At 57.3% G+C, this 15,588-nt stretch overlaps 1 protein-coding gene across 1 annotated transcript in view; it reads left to right on the forward strand.

Moving 5' to 3' along the window:
- Nucleotides 1-4,804: 4,804 nt before the first annotated feature.
- Nucleotides 4,805-15,588, forward strand: part of RAB10 (RAB10, member RAS oncogene family) — a 47,803-nt gene continuing 37,019 nt past the window's right edge. The window contains exon 1 of the mRNA XM_068183127.1: nt 4,805-5,205. Coding sequence (XP_068039228.1) covers nt 5,079-5,205 — 127 coding nt within the window. The 5' untranslated portion in view covers nt 4,805-5,078. The remainder of the gene's footprint in view (nt 5,206-15,588) is intronic.

Raw genomic sequence — 15,588 nt, forward strand, 5'->3', positions numbered from 1 at the left:
CAGGTGGAGCAAATTCAACCTTTTCTGTTCCTCCTCAGACTATGCCCTGCGCGTCTGGGGCTGTTTAACAGCTCCTTTGGGGCTCTTGTCCTTACACAAGTCTGGGTTCCAGACACTCCTGAAGCAGGGGGAGCTGGAGGTGCCGAGGGGCTGGGAGGGTCTGTGCCCCGTGGGAGCTCATCCTTCATGAAATGGTGGTCCCAGAAGCTCCTCAGATGGCCTGGCCTGCGCCCATGCCCAACAGCAGAGCCCCCAGCCCTGCCTTGGCTGGGGGAGGAGCTGGAGAACACAGAGCAGCTTGTTCCCAGTGGCTCTGGGATGACAAAGGCCCTGCTCTGCGAGGCTGTGAGTGAGTAAGCAGCAAGCCCAGTGTGTCACTGCTCGGCTCCTGTTGCACAACTGGCCGGTGATCCACAGCTCTCCAGCAGTGGTGTTGCAATTCCTGCTGCTCAGCTGTCCCTGCACAGCCCGGGAAGAGGCTGCCAGGCCCTGCTGGCTCTCCCTTTACACCCCATTAGTCCTAATTTGGTTATTTCTCCTCGTCACAGATCAGTGCTCTCTGGGGATCAGGACAGAAGAACATGGGAAGGACAGAAGAACATGGAGGGGAGAGCTGTGGGAGCTGTTCCACCTCTGCCTGGACATCTCCAGACCTCCCAGTCCTGCAGCAATGGTCTCCTGAGTGAGCCACCAAGACCAAAGGTGTCTTTGCCCTTGGTCAGGCATCTCCGGAGGAATTGCTTCCCTCATGGGATAACATTTAACAATTTGACACAAGGGCCAGCCTTACACCACATACAGAAAACATTTTCTCTTGCTTGTAGAGGGATATGTGAGATTCTCAGGAGAAAATTCTTCCTGGAAAGGGTGCTCAGGCCTTGGCAGGGGATGCCCAGGGAGGTTTGGAGTGCCCATCCCTGAAGGTGTGCAGGGAAGGCCTGGATGTGGCATTCAGTGCCCTGGGCTGGGGACAAGGTGGGGATCAGACACAGCTTGCACTGGAAGGTCTGGGAGGGCTTTTCCAGCCTCAGAGATTCTGAGATTCTGTGTGGCACCACTTCCCCTCCAGGATCCCAAAGATCACCTTCCTTGAAGCGTTGAAGTCCGTGAGCAAGCTGTCTAGGACAAAAGCTTCTTGCAAACAGGGCTGTGAACATCCAGAGCTGACAAACCTCCCAGGAGTGCCTGGAGCCCCCTGGAGCGCGGCTCCCAGCCGGCCTCACTGGCAGTGGAGCTCCCCTGAGCACTGGAGCTTTCCCCTTCTCTCTGCTCAGTCACAGAGGAAGTGTTTGTGCAGCGCCCTTACACTGCTCGAGCAAAGAGCTAAAAATAACCCCGTGTGTGCGGTGTCAGCGCCGCGGCGGAGCCGCTGCCGGGGCTCAGGGGACAGGGATAGGGGCCAGGGCCCCGCTGCCAGCAGGGACAGCTGCCTGCACACCCGGCAGGGTGAGAAACCAAAGCACTGAACACACCCAGCCCTGTGTCAGAGCTGGGCCTGGGAGGGACACGAGCCGTAGGAAACCTTTTCACAGAATCGCTGAGGCTGGGAAATCCCTCCCAGCCCATCGAGGCCAAATCCCCACCTTGTCCCCAGCCCAGGGCACTCAGTGCCACATCCCTGTCCTGGACACCTCCAGGGATGGGCACTCCAAACCTCCCTGGGCAGCCCCTGCCAAGGCCTGAGCACCCTTTCCAGGGAGAAATTCCTGCTGCTGTCCACCCTGAGCCTGCCCTGCCCAGCCTGAGGCCATTTCCCCTTGTCCTGTCCCTGTTCCCTGGCAGCAGAGCCCGACCCCCCCTGGCTGTCCCCTCCTGTCAGGAGTTGTGCAGAGCCACAAGGTCCCCCTGAGCCTCCTTTTCTCCAGGCTGAGCCCCTTCCCAGCTTCCCCAGCCCCTCCTGGGGCTCCATTCCCTTCCCAGCTCCCCCAGCCCCTCCTGGGGCTCCATTCCCTTCCCAGCTCCCTCAGCCCCTCCTGGGGCTCCATTCCCTTCCCAGCTCCCCCAGCCCCTCCTGGGGCTCCGTTCCCTTCCCAGCTCCCTCAGCCCCTCCTGGGGCTCCATTCCCTTCCCAGCTCCCCCAGCCCCTCCTGGGGCTCCATTCCCTTCCCAGCTCCCCCAGCCCCTCCTGGGGCTCCATTCCCTTCCCAGCTCCCCCAGCCCCTCCTGGGGCTCCATTCCCTTCCCAGCTCCCTCAGCCCCTCCTGGGGCTCCGTTCCCTTCCCAGCTCCCCCAGCCCCTCCTGGGGCTCCGTTCCCTTCCCTGGACACGCTCCAGCCCCTCCAGGTCTCTCCTGGCAGGAGGGGCCCAGAGCTGCCCCCAGCACTGGAGGTGCCCCAGCAGTGCCAGCCCAGGGCACGGGCACTGCCCTGGCCCTGCTGCCACCCCAGAGCTGGCACAGCCCAGGGGCCAGTGGCCTCTTGCCCACCTGGGCACACCTGGGCTCGTGTCCAGCCACTGGCACAGCATCCCCAGGGACTTTTCCAGCCTTCCAGCCCCTCTGCCCTCACATGAGTTAAGTCATCCTGCAAACAGTGGGAAATTAATGGGAGCAGGATACTTAATTATGGCAGCAAATTGCAGTTGGCGGTGGGCTGGGTCATACCATGGGACAGCTCAGGATTCAATGTGAGAGAAGCGTTGGTCTGTGGAAAACCTGTGATGGGTTATCTCCAGCATTTCCAGTGCCTTCAGTGCTGGTTCCACAGCCTGGCTCTTGCAAGAAAGTTTGCTGCCCTGTGTGGGAAGAGCAGGAGCTGTGAAGGAATTCCCCATGTCCAGGTTGCCGTGGGCTCCATTGCAAGACACACCAGGTGCAGGAGGTCCTTGGGCTCCTCGTGCTGGGTCAGCACCTGAGGCATCTCTTCCAGCTGATGCTGGGAACGCTGCTGGATGAGAGGCTGGACATGTCCTGGCTGTGTGTGCTGGCACATGGAAGCCCCCATTCCTGGGCTGATCCCCCAGTGTGGGCAGCAGGGGAGGGGGCATTCAGCCCTTGTGCCCAGGTGAGAGCCCACCTGCAGAGCTGCCCCTGAAATCCTGGGGATTCCAACAGCACAAGGGCCTGGAGCTGCTGGAGAGAGCCCAGAGGAGGCACCAGAGCTGCTCCAGGGCTGGAGCCAGGCTGGGAGAGCTGGGGCTGCTCACCTGGAGAGGAGAAGGATCCAGGGAGAGCTCAGAGCCCCTGGCAGGGCCTGGAGGGGCTCCAGGAGAGCTGCAGAGGGACTGGGGACAAGGCCTGGAGGGACAGGAGCCAGGGAATGGCTCCCAGTGCCAGAGGGCAGGGATGGATGGGAGATTGGGAATTAGGAATTGTTCCCTGGCAGGGCGGGGAAGGGCTGGGCTGGAATTCCCAGAGCAGCTGTGGCTGCCCCTGGATCCCTGGCAGTGCCCAAGGCCAGGCTGGACACGGGGGATTGGAGCTCCCGGGACAGTGGCAGGTGTCCCTGCCGCGGCAGGGGTGCAAGGAGATGGCTTTGCCGTCCCCTCCCAGCCAAACCTGCCCGCGACGCCGCCGCCGCCGCTCTCCCCTCAGGGCGCTCTGCCCCCTCACGCCTGCGCCGCCAGGGGGCGCCTCCTGCCCCGCCCGCGGCCGCGCTCGGCCTCCCCGCCGTGACGTCACTCCAACCCCTGGGGGAGGAGGCGAGCGCAGCCAATGGGAGCGCGGAGAGCGCGGCGGGGGGGGCGGGGCTTTCGCCGGCGCAAGGGCGCGGCCGGCGGTGACGTCACCAGGCGGGGGTTCTGCGGAGCCGCGGGGCGGGAGCGCACCTGAGCGGGGCGGGGGCCGGGAACTGCTTCCAAAAACCCACCCAGCCCTGCCCTCCGGCACTGGGAGCCGTTCCCCGGCTCCTGTCCCTCCATCCCTTGTCCCCAGTCCCTCTGCAGCTCTCCTGGAGCCCCTCCAGGCCCTGCCAGGGGCTCTGAGCTCTCCCTGGATCCTTCTCCTCTCCAGGTGAGCAGCCCCAGCTCTCCCAGCCTGGCTCCAGCCCTGGAGCAGCTCCTCTGGGCTCTCTCCAGCAGCTCCAGGCCCTTGTGCTGTTGGAATCCCCAGGATTTCAGGGGCAGCTCTGCAGGTGGGCTCACACCCGGGCACGGGGGCCGAGCAGCAGAACCCCCGCTGCTCCTGCTCAGCTCTCAGTGCTGGGTATAACTTCACCCCTGTGCGCTTCCTCATCTGCGTTGAAACGCCACCCGGAGATCGCACCTCAGACCGTTAACACGTAAAAATACCCTCCTAAGCTGCGCGCACTGGGGGATCAACCCCAACCTACGAGGGGCTTCGGGGCCAGGCCACGTCCAGACTCCCGCCCGCCAACACCCCAAAGCTCATCCCCAGCCTGGACCCGAACCCCGCCTCCGGCGCTTGGTGCTCCAGCAGCACCCGGTCCCGTTAAACGCCACCAGGCCCTCGCTCCGGGAGCCCCGTCCATTCTCCGCTCGGCCGCGGGCCGCGGACCGGAGGAAAACAAAAAAAAAAACCAAAAAAAACCCCAAAAAAAAATTAAAAAAAATTTGAAAAAAACACAAAACCCGCACGCAACAAACGAACGCCGGGGCCGCGGCGGTGACGTCACCCGCCCCGCCGCGCCGCCCTCCCCTCCGCCCCGGTGACGTCACAGCGGCGCGCGCGCCCCCGCCGCCGCCGCCGGGCCTGCGCGGTGCGCGAGGCGGGGGGGAGGCGGCGCGCGCGCAGCCTCGGCAGCGCCTCTGAGGAGCCGCCGCGAGCCCCGGGGGGGGGGCGGAAAAGAGCCGGGAAAGAGCCGGGAGGAACCGGGGCCCACCGAGCCGGGCCGAGCCGAGCCGGGCCGAGCAGAGCCGGGCCGAGCCGGGCCGCGGGGTTATGAGGGCGGGCGCCGCCGCCTCCCCGTGAGGAGCCGCGGGGAGCGCGCGAGGCCGCCCCGCCACAGGAAGCCATTTTGTGGGCCCCCTCCTTCTCCTCTTCCTCCTCCTCCTCCTCCTCGCTCTCGTCCTCTTCCTCCTCCTCGTCCTCCGCCGTCGCCGCCGCCGCCGCCCTCGGGAGCGGCCGGGCCCGGTGAAGGAGGCGGCGAGGAGGGGCGGCGGCGGCCGCCGCGCCCTCCCCCATGGCGAAGAAAACCTACGACCTGCTCTTCAAGCTGCTGCTCATCGGGGACTCGGGGGTCGGCAAGACCTGCGTCCTCTTCCGCTTCTCCGACGATGCCTTCAACACCACCTTCATCTCCACCATTGGTCAGTGCCTTTCCGCCCGGGAGGGGTGGGGGGGCTGCGGACCCCCCGGTTCCCACCGCCGTACCTCCCACCTCCGTCCCTGTGTCACCCCCGGGGACCCCCCCCCAGCGTTCACCCCAGCCCCGTTATTGTGTCACCCCCCAGGGATCCCCTGTATTCTGTCCGGCCCCATGGGGACCCCCTGTGTCACCCACCAGGAATCCCCTGTGACCCCCAGCCCCGTTATTGTGTCACCCCCCAGGGATCCCCTGAATTATGCCCAGCCCCCTGGGGACCCCCTGTGTCACCCACCAGGAATCCCCTGTGACCCCCCCTCCCTCCCCACCCAGGGACCCCCAGCCCCGTTATTGTGTCACCCCCCAGGGATCCCCTGAATTATGCCCAGCCCCCTGGGGACCCCCTGTGTCACCCACCAGGAATCCCCTGTGACCCCCAGCCCCGTTATTGTGTCACCCCCCAGGGATCCCCTGAATTATGCCCAGCCCCATGGGGACCCCCTGTGTCACCCACCAGGAATCCCCTGTGACCCCCAGCCCCGTTATTGTGTCACCCCCCAGGGATCCCCTGAATTATGCCCAGCCCCATGGGGACCCCCTGTGTCACCCACCAGGAATCCCCCGTGACCCCCAGCCCCGTTATTGTGTCACCCCCCAGGGATCCCCTGTGATCCCCCCCCTCCCCACCCAGGGACCCCCAGCGCCGTGTGTGTGTGTGTGTCACCCCTAGGGACCCCCTGTGTCACCCCCTTGCCCCACTCCTGTATCCTCCCCCCTTCCAGGCACACCCTGTGTCCCTCCAGGACCTTCCTGTGTCACCCCCCCTAGCCCCGTTCCTGTGTCCCCACCCCGTCCCCGTGCTGTCCCCCGGTGCCGCCCGACGCCGCCTCGCCCCCGCTGCAGGGCAGGGTGGGTTTGGATCCTCTCTCCGCGCTGGGTGACCCTGAGCGACCCTCGCTGTCCCCCCCGCCGCGGGGGCTGCGCTGGCAGCTCGTCCCCCACGCCCTGTGCCAGCCGCCAGAGCCCACCTGGCCCCTTCCATCAGCGTGAATCCCTGTGGCTGCGGGCGGCAGGGCGCTGGGATGCCCATGCCCGTGCTTGCACCGCTATCGATGTGCCTCAGAAACCGTCGCGCTCCTGGGTGGGGTCTGTTTTCTCGCCCAACAAAGCTGTCCTTCCCACCCGTCGGTAAAGCTGATTCCAGCCCTTCCTCGCAGAGCACCTCCTGGCCGAGGTAGAGCTGCTGTGACATCACGAAAGAGGGATGTGTCTTTGCCTTTCCCGTGCCATCTGTGCCATGGGACAGGCCTGGTACCCAATATCCTTCCGTCCCAGGGGTATCCCAGGGCTTCGTTTGCCTTCTCCTGAACGTCTTGTTTTGCAGATGAAGAGTTCAGGTCAGCAGCTTCTCACCTTCTTGGTGACCGGCTCTGGAAATTAAGGTTAATTCCTGTCTCAGCTTTCTTGCAGCACCCACTGGTGTAGCACACGCAGATACCCACGTATGGATAAAAAAGAAAATTATTTTGAGGGGTTTGAACCGGATCTGACTTTGGTGTTTGCTGTAAATCCCTTAAATCACTGGTCATGCAGCTGAGGGAGCATGGAGTGTCAGTGTAGATCTTAGTGCTGGGTGTAAGTTCACCCCTGTGCACTTCCTCATCTGTGTTGAAACATCACCCAAAAATTGCACCTCAGACTATAACACGTAAAAATACTCTCTTAAGCAAGGCTTGGGAAATTTAAAGTGAAAAAAAAACACCTTTGTGGCAACTAAGTGTCAAGAAAGTTATTGCCCAAAGTCTCCCAGGGCCTCAACTTGGCATTTTGCTGAATTTTTGGGGCACTGTGTTACAGTTAATGTTGTCCCTTCCCATGGCATACCCTAGCTCTGGGAAGCCAGATGGGTTTGCTGCTGTGGCCAGGGTGTATTTTGGCACTGCTTGGCAGATCCTTGCTGGGATCACATGACATTCCTTGCCTTTGGAGTTCGTTGGGAAGGTTTATTTCAATTCTCAAAGTTAAAAATAGTCAACGTCATAGTTAAAAAGTCAGCGGGCTCACAGTGGCTCCTGCTCCAACAACTCGTGCTTTTAATAATTAGTAATTTAGTAATTAGTGTTAGTTGCTGGTCTAACTGTGCAGTTTTGGGGCCTTCAAGAGGAGTATCACCAAGTTGAGTAGGAAGTGTGCACGTGCAGATTTTGGAAGTGTTTCCCACCAGTCGGACCAGTTTGTTTCTGGAGTGCCTAAACTGGAAGGCAGAGGTGTTTCATTCCCTGAGTTCTGAATGGCATGTCTGGTGATGGTAGCTGTGTACATCCTTTGGTTATGTCAGGTTTGTGTCTTCACAGTGGAATTTGGCAGGTGTTGGGGTACAAATTGGTTTTCTGTGTGGTATTTAACTGCCCAAAGATGCCTTAAATGTGTTGTTTCCATAATCCTCCCGTAAGCTGATGTGAAAACATGGAGGGAAGTGTCCTGTGCAGACAATGTCAGTTGAAAGGGAGACTCTCCATTAGCTCCTTGGAAGAAACAGCCCATCCCTGAGGGAGGAATCCAAACACCTGAGTTACCCAGGGCCGCTCAGTTCTCTCTGCATCATTCCCAAGCGATGCAGCAATCTGGCTGAAAATGGGATTTCAAATTCCCCCTGGTGACAGCAGCTCTCGCACTCACCCAGGCTGGCCCTGCAGCAGCAGTGGCAATCCAGGAGCCTGGAAAGGGGTGTTCCATGGAGGTCCCTGCTGTGGGAAATCCCAGAACAGCAGCCCTGCAGCTCTGCTTGGTTTTGCAGCTGGAAAAGCAGAGTTTCGGGGAAAGCCTCCGATGGAGTCTTTGACCTGTAGCAACAAGGAAATGTGGTTTCCAAAGCCCTGTGTACACAGTGGGTGACGGGAGGTGACTGGATCCTTGGCTGAGGCTCTCCTGTGTTTGAATAACCCCAGCAGCTCTGATCCCTGCCCTGGCTTTGCTCAGAGCTCAGCCAACAGCCTGGGACACACGTAAAATGTACTGGAGTGTTTGGTGGGGGCTGTAGGCAGGGACTGGTTCATGGAATCCTGGAATGGTTTGGGTGGGAAGAGACCTCAGAGCCCACCCAGTGCCACCCCTGCTATGGACAGGGACACCTGCCACTGTCCCAGGCTGCTCCCAGCCCCAGTGTCCAAGCTGGCCCTGGGCACTGCCAGGGATCCAGGGGCAGCCACAGCTGCCAGGGCCTGCCCACCCTGCCAGGGAACAATTCCTAATTCCCAATATCCCACCCATCCCTGCCCTCTGGCAGTGGGAGCCATTCCCTGGGTCCAGTCCCTCCATCCCTTGTCCAAAGTCCCTCTGAGCTCTTCTGTAGGTTCCCTTCAAGCACTGGAAGGCTCAGTCTTTAGTTTGCAAGGAAAAGAAGGATCTCAGGGAATATTGAAACTGGCCTGTGTCTAGGGAGGATGCATGGGGAACAGGTTTTAATTCTCTAAAACCAAAGGCCTGTTTGCATATGTGAGGGAAGACACACTAGCAGAGCATTTCTGCTTCACATTAGTAACTTCTGTTCACTTCACATTTCATCTTTGCACATTGGCCGGTCCTGCTCCCTGATGGCTGCTGGGAGATACCTTACTGTCCCTGTAATTCCACATCCTCTCACTTTGACTTTGAGTCGCTTCAATCTAATATTTCCTGCTAAAGCAGCAGTTAAGCTTCTGGATGTGCTGAGGTGCCAGCGTGAGTGATTTCATTGCCCCGTCTCGGGCACTATAAATATTCCAGATGGCATTTCTGCAAGAAATCCCAGAGTCATGGTAACCTCCCTGGGGAGGGCAGGGCCTGGGCCTCCAGCCCTGCCCTGCTGTTTGCAGGTACAAAAGGAATACATCTTGGAAGGCTTAGTCCATCACAAACTGTTTTAAATTTTAACTGTTCTTCAGTGATTTTCTGGCGCAAGCATCATTTTTATGGTATTTGGTTTTGAGAACCGTGGTGACTTCTCAGCTGTGCTCGAGGGGTGCTCCTGGCTGGGTCAGTGAGTGGGTGCAGCTGCCCCTCTGGCACTGGTGGTGCTCCTTGGTGCTCCTCCTCATTTTAGTGCTCTCCCTGCTGCCACTCCTGCTACTGGCAGATTGTCTTTATTTTGAATGTTTAAAATGTTAGGATAAGTAACTTGCAGGCAGCATATCCCTGAGATCTTATTTTTTAATCTCTTTATTGGCATTTAGTGTGTCAGGTTGTTGATGGTTTGAAGTGAGCTGTGGATAGAGGATCCATAGGAGCTGTGCACACTTCGTGGAGCTCCTCAGGGCCCAGCCTTTGGCACCTGAGAGCAGGCAGGGAGGGAGGCTCTTCTGGCCAGGGTGGCTGCTGAAGGATTTGAATGCCAGAACTGAGCCTCAGCATGTAATCACTGTTGTCTGACTAAGTCCAATGCAAATGGAGATGAGTCACAAAAAAATGCTTTCCCATGAAATCTCTAGTTACAGCTCAGGAGAACAAAGGGTGTGTGAGTATTGGGAGATTTCCCTCCAGTGCTCCTGATGAAGGTAAAACTTCCCTGGATCTTTATCCCTCCTGGAGGTGCAGCTGTATTTTGTGTTCCTGAGCTTTACTCGCCTGGCTGCAAGTCTCCAAATCCAGAGATAAAAACTTTTGAGGTTTGTTTTATTTTGAGCACAACCAAAGCTGTGCTAGGAGTGTGCAAAACTATTATTTTTAAATGTGAAAGTATAGGAAAACTACTTGGATGATTTTTTTTTATTATTATTTCTTTTGCCTTTATTAGAAGTGGGTTGGAGTTGGAACCACTTGCTTTGAAATTGCTTCATATTGACACATTGAAGCACTGAAGTTTTTAAAAATAAGTCCTCAAGAGTCCTCAAGTAATAAATCCAAGTTTGTTTGTGCATCCTGGGAGGATTTGTTCACTCGGGATTGTGATATATTAATGTCAGAAGGAAGGAGGTATCCCCAGGTAGAGAATGGGGAAAAACTTGTCACATTTGGGGAAACCAATGATGGTGTGAGTGGTCAAGATGCTGTTGCTGTGCAGGGGTTGCAGTGCAGTTTGAAAAACCAGTAGTTTCAGGATTCAAATCAAAAAGGGATTTCCAACTTCACCAGTTGGAAGTACTGGCTTGCCTGTTCCCAGAAGTTGTGTCCCACCACTGTCCCACCCCTGGCAGTGTTCAGGCCAGGCTGGACAGTGCTTGGAGCAATGTGGTCTAGTGGAAGATCTCTGCCCGTGTTAGGGGGTGAAATGGGATCAGCTTCAAGGTCCCTTCCAAGCCAAACCATTCCATAATTCCATAATTATATCCCTTTTTTGTGTCCTACCTACAGTCTACCGGAGCAGCAGCAGCTGTGAGTTGTGTTCATGTTGTGCCCAGGCTCAGTCTGCTTCTGACTCCTGGCATGGAGCAAGTGACTTAGACAAGGAGAAATCCCAATAAACCCTGGCCCAGCAAAGCCCCTTGATCCCAACTCCTGCTCAGTCATTTCCGTGACCTGAACCCATCAGGCAGCAGGAGAGGCCAAAGTCATTTCCACTTGGAGGTGGCTGTGCTGCAGAACTGGCTGCCAGGGGAATTTTGGGGGGGGGGAAAGATGGGTGGGTTCAGAATGAAAGTAGGAAATGGAAGTGGATCCATCGGTGGCTGCTGGATGCAGACTGGAGCTCAGGAATCCCCTGGGCTCTGGGCTGCCGGAGGTTGGACAAGCATTGTTTGGCCTGGAGAGGGTTTGTCCCCTCCCTCCTCTGTCTGCTGGGACACCCAGGGGAAGGATTACAGAGCGAGCTGGACTTGTGTGATACTGTACCAGAAGGGTGGCTTGGTTTTGCTTTTGTTTAGTGGGTTTTTTTTGGGGCTTTTGTGAGTGTTTGGGGATTTTTTTCTCATGTAGGGCAGTGAATAATGAGCAGCAGTTTTGCACACGCCTCACAGAGCTGATGAGAAACTGGGGATGGCTGTGGTGAAGAGCTGAGGAACTGAGCTGGCTGGAAACTTCTTTGTGTAACGTGGCTGTTTTTTCAGCTGAGCTGGATCCGTTCCCTGATGGGGCTCCTTGCGTTACCCTCCAAATCTGTGCTGGTGGAGTGATAGGGCAGCAGGGGACGTGGAAACAGCAGAGGAGGTGGTGCTTGTGCTCAGAACCCCAGGATCACTGAGGCTGGAAAATCCCTCCCAGCCCATCCAGTCCCAGCTGTGCCCAGTCCCCACCTTGTCCCCAGCCCAGGGCACTCAGTGCCACATCCCTGCCCTGGACACCTCCAGGGATGGGCACCCCAAACCTCCCTGGGCAGCCCCTGCCAAGGCCTGAGCACCCTTTCCAGGGAGAAATTCCTGCTGCTGTCCACCCTGAGCCTGCCCTGCCCAGCCTGAGGCCATTTCCCCTTGTCCTGTCCCTGTTCCCTGGCAGCAGAGCCCGACCCCCCCGGCTGTCCCCTCCTGTCAGGAGTTGTGCAGAGCCACAAGGTCCCCCTGAGCCTCCTTTTCTCCAGGCTGAGCCCCTTCCCAGCTCCCCCAGCCCCTCCTGGGGCTCCATTCCCTTCCCAGCTCCCCCAGCCCCTCCTGGGGCTCCATTCCCTTCCCAGCTCCCTCAGCCCCTCCTGGGGCTCCATTCCCTTCCCAGCTCCCCCAGCCCCTCCTGGGGCTCCATTCCCTTCCCAGCTCCCTCAGCCCCTCCTGGGGCTCCATTCCTTGCCCAGATCCGTTCCCTTCCCTGGACACGCTCCAGCCCCTCCAGGTCTCTCCTGGCAGGAGGGGCCCAGAGCTGCACCCAGCACTGGAGGTGCCCCAGCAGTGCCTGCCCAGTGGACGGGCACTGCCCTGGGCTTGAGAGGTTCCCCATGAAAATTCACCTTCTAGTTGCAGTTCCACCTGAACCAACCTCTTGGCAGCAGTTCCAGTGCCTGGCCTTCCCTCCTCCCTGCCCCAGTATGAACCAAACCCCAAACTGGGCTGGCTCCTCTCCCGGTGCTGTTGCTGTCGGTGCCTCGGGCAAAGCCGGTCAGGGAAGGACGCGAACGCTGCGGAGCTGCTTCCTCGGGCTCAGCCCTGTGCTGGCAGCCCTGCTGCTCCTCTGTCCTTGCAGTGACACCCTGGTGATGTGCAGCTGAAACTCAGGGGCAGCTGCTCCCCAAATGTGCTGAGCACGATCAGGAGCCCTGCAGGCTCAGGGGAAGGAGAGTGCCCAGGCTGGCTGCTCCAGTTAAGCCAGCGCTGTTCTGAGCGCTGGACTGAGCTGACACTTCAGCAGTGACAGAGATGGAGAGTTAGGAAGTCACTGATGTTTTCTAGGGTAATGTGTGTTCAGATTTGGAGCACAGGCTTCTTGTGACAGGCTGTATGATCTGTGGACTGCTTGTGAATTTTCAGAGGCCAAACAAATTGTCTTTTGGTGTTGCTGGAAACTTGTTCTTGAATGCCTAAGCAGGAACACAGCCTTTGTTTTAAGTAGCCAGTGATTAGTTTTTAGTGCCTTGTTGAGTGATAAACACAACTGGGAGGTGCAGAGAAGTGATTTCCTCTTGACTCCTTGGTTTATGTCCTTCAAAAGAAAAGCTGTTATGCTCTTGCAGAAGATTTTCTTCCCTGTGAGGGTGGGCAGGCCCTGGCACAGGTTGCCCAGAGAAGCTGTGGCTGCCCCTGCATCCCTGGAGCTGTCCAAGGCCAGGTTGGACTTGGCAGCACCCTGGGATAGTGAAAGGTGTTCCTGCACATAGCAAGATGTGAAATGGGATGAGCTTTAAGGTTCCTTCCCACCCAAACCATCCTGTGATTCAACAATTCTCTTTATCCTGAGAAAACACTTGATCTTTTCCACTCTTCAAGTCAATAGTGATATTTAATTAGGATATCGATTGAGAGCCTATTGATGAAAACCTCCTCAGGGGATAGAAAGAATCAAGCCTACCTTGAAGGGTTTTAGGCAGATGTTGCTGCCTGTAGTCCAGCAGTGCTGCCTGTGAGGGGTTTTGCCTTGGCAGGCCCCGCTCCCTGTCCCTGCAGCCCTGGAGCAGGGCGTGGGCTCTCCCCACCCCGGGCACCCACATCTTACTCCCTGCTCCTCCTCCCTGGAGCACGGAAAGCCAGCGTGTCCCTGCTTGTTAGTGAGCTGGAAAACCTCAGGAAGGATGGTGGCTGGGAGAGGGCTGCTCTGCCAGGAAAATTCATCCCACCTGGGCTTGAGAAATGCCCAGGCAGGACACGGGAGCAGAGCAGGTTGCTCAGATTCTCCCGGAGTGGCAGCCTGTTGTGCCATCAAAAAGTCACAGAGCAAAAAGTAGAGAAGGATTTCAGCCTTGGTTTGTGTAACTCTTTACAAGGGGGTAAGGTACTTGAGAAATGCTTTTTGAAAAACCAGCTTGTCAAATTCCTGGTGCTGAGGGAATTCCCTGTTTGGCCCTGGAGAACAGAGAAGAGACCAGAGCTGCTCTTGCAAGTTGTCTTGAACGCCTGGTGTTTCAGTGCAGCTCAGCTGTGTGGGTTTTCCTCTCTGTGTGGGTTTGACTACAAGTCTTGTGTGGGTTTAACTAAAGTCTCTGCATGTTTTGGTTCTGTTCTGTAGCTAAAACAACTCCAGGCTTTCTCTCCCACTGGGATTGTGACTGTTCTCCGTAACCTGGAGAAGCACTGGTTTGTGTCTCGCATTTCCAAAATCTGACTTAATGCTCCCAGAGAGACACCCCCTTGCTTGAGAGCCAATAGGTATGGAATTTCTGCAGTTAGATCCATACCTGTACAGCCTTTTCCTCAAGGATGCTTCTCAAACTGATGTGCTTTCATGTTTGGATCCACGGAAGCTGTTGTTGGACTAGGAGCAATGCTGGAAATGGTCTCTTCCCAAAACCATGGCTGTGGTGTGGCATGCTGCTGCTGCTGTGTGTACTGGGAGTTCCTTTGGTGCTGGAGGGGCTGGGATCAGCAACGTGCTTGGGGAGGCTGTCCTGGCCCGAGATCTGAGCTTCAGAACCCTTAAAAGCCGTGGTTCCAAAGGTGGGTGGTGCTCTGGTAGGTTCAGGTGTCATCTCAGCGTGTCCAGGTGTGGCTGACCTGGGTTGGGTCAGGATACGGTACCGGCCACTGGATTTGTGGAAGGTTCAGGAAAGCTGGGCTTTGTCACGGCTCATCTGCACCTTATGAGAGCAAACTCTTGCCTCTGTTTCCTGACAACATTGCCTGAATGGGTTGTGCCTGGTCCCAAATAAGTTGTGCTGCCCACGAGATGGTTGTGTCTTAAGTGGGTCTCACCAGCATTGTAATCTTCTACAGCAAAGGTGATTTCACATTTCCCTTCAGGTGCTCACTTACTGGCTTTGGGCACCTGGACGTAGGAGCTCACCTATAGGTGTCTGACATATTTATGTGCCAGGTGTCATCTCCTGCCCTTCCAACCAGGCCACGGTACCTGTTCTTCCTCACCACCAAATCCCCCTGGCAGGTGACCTCCCTGAGGCCAGTTCTTTGCACTTTCATTGCTGCAGGTCTGTAATAAATGCCTGAGCTTAGGTCGTTGGAATGCTGGTAGCAGTACCTAGAAGCTTCCAGTTCCTCAGGTAGCAGCATTGGTTTCACACCTTCCAAGGCTTGCTGCAGGCTGTGGCTCATCCACCCTCCCCTCTCCCTTCTCCAAGTGGCAGAAGGAGCTCCTGAGAAGCCGAGCTGTCACCTCCATCCCTGTGCACGTGGCAGGACGTGCGTGTGCCTCTGTCACTTGAGAGGGAGCTCAGATGTGGAGCCTCAGCACAGCTGTCTAATTACTGGTTAAAGGAGTCCCTCCAACACTCCAGATTCCTTGGGTGTGCTGGGAAGGGCTTTCATCTCCAGGGAACTTTTTGATCTTCCCAGTAAACAGCCGAGTTACTTAGTTATTTTAGCTACACAAATCTCTGGCAAAAGCAAAGGTAAATCCTGTCTACTTCTTTGGGATTTGTGCTTCTTGTTGGCCTGTCCAGGACAGCATGGACCAGGAATGTGAGCTCTGGAAGTCTGCTGTGCCTCATTCCTGTTTCAGTGAGCAGAAATGCTGTGTGTTCCTTCAGAGGGGTTCAGAAACTCCACCTGCAACAGCATTAGGCTGGCAGTGTCTGCTCAGCTGAGGTGGCCATGTGCCTCAGGGATGTGTCCCCAGCCTCAGGGATGTGTCCCCAGCCTCAGGGATGTGTCCCCAGCCTCAGGGATGTGTCCCAGTGTGCTTGAGACCTTGACCCAGCCAGAGAACAGGAGATGGAGCTGCCTGGGTTTGGGCCATGGATTGACAGAATGGATTGGGTTGGAAGGAACATTTAAGTTCATCTTACTCCACTCCCTTCCACTATCCCAGGTTGTTCCAAGCTCCAGGCCAGCCACGGACTGTGTCAGAGAACAACACCAAGATTTACAGGAAAAGAGCTGAGGTT

The sequence above is a fragment of the Anomalospiza imberbis genome, chromosome 3 (genome assembly GCF_031753505.1).
Source record: "Anomalospiza imberbis isolate Cuckoo-Finch-1a 21T00152 chromosome 3, ASM3175350v1, whole genome shotgun sequence".
In the NCBI taxonomy this organism is placed as follows: domain Eukaryota; kingdom Metazoa; phylum Chordata; class Aves; order Passeriformes; family Viduidae; genus Anomalospiza; species Anomalospiza imberbis.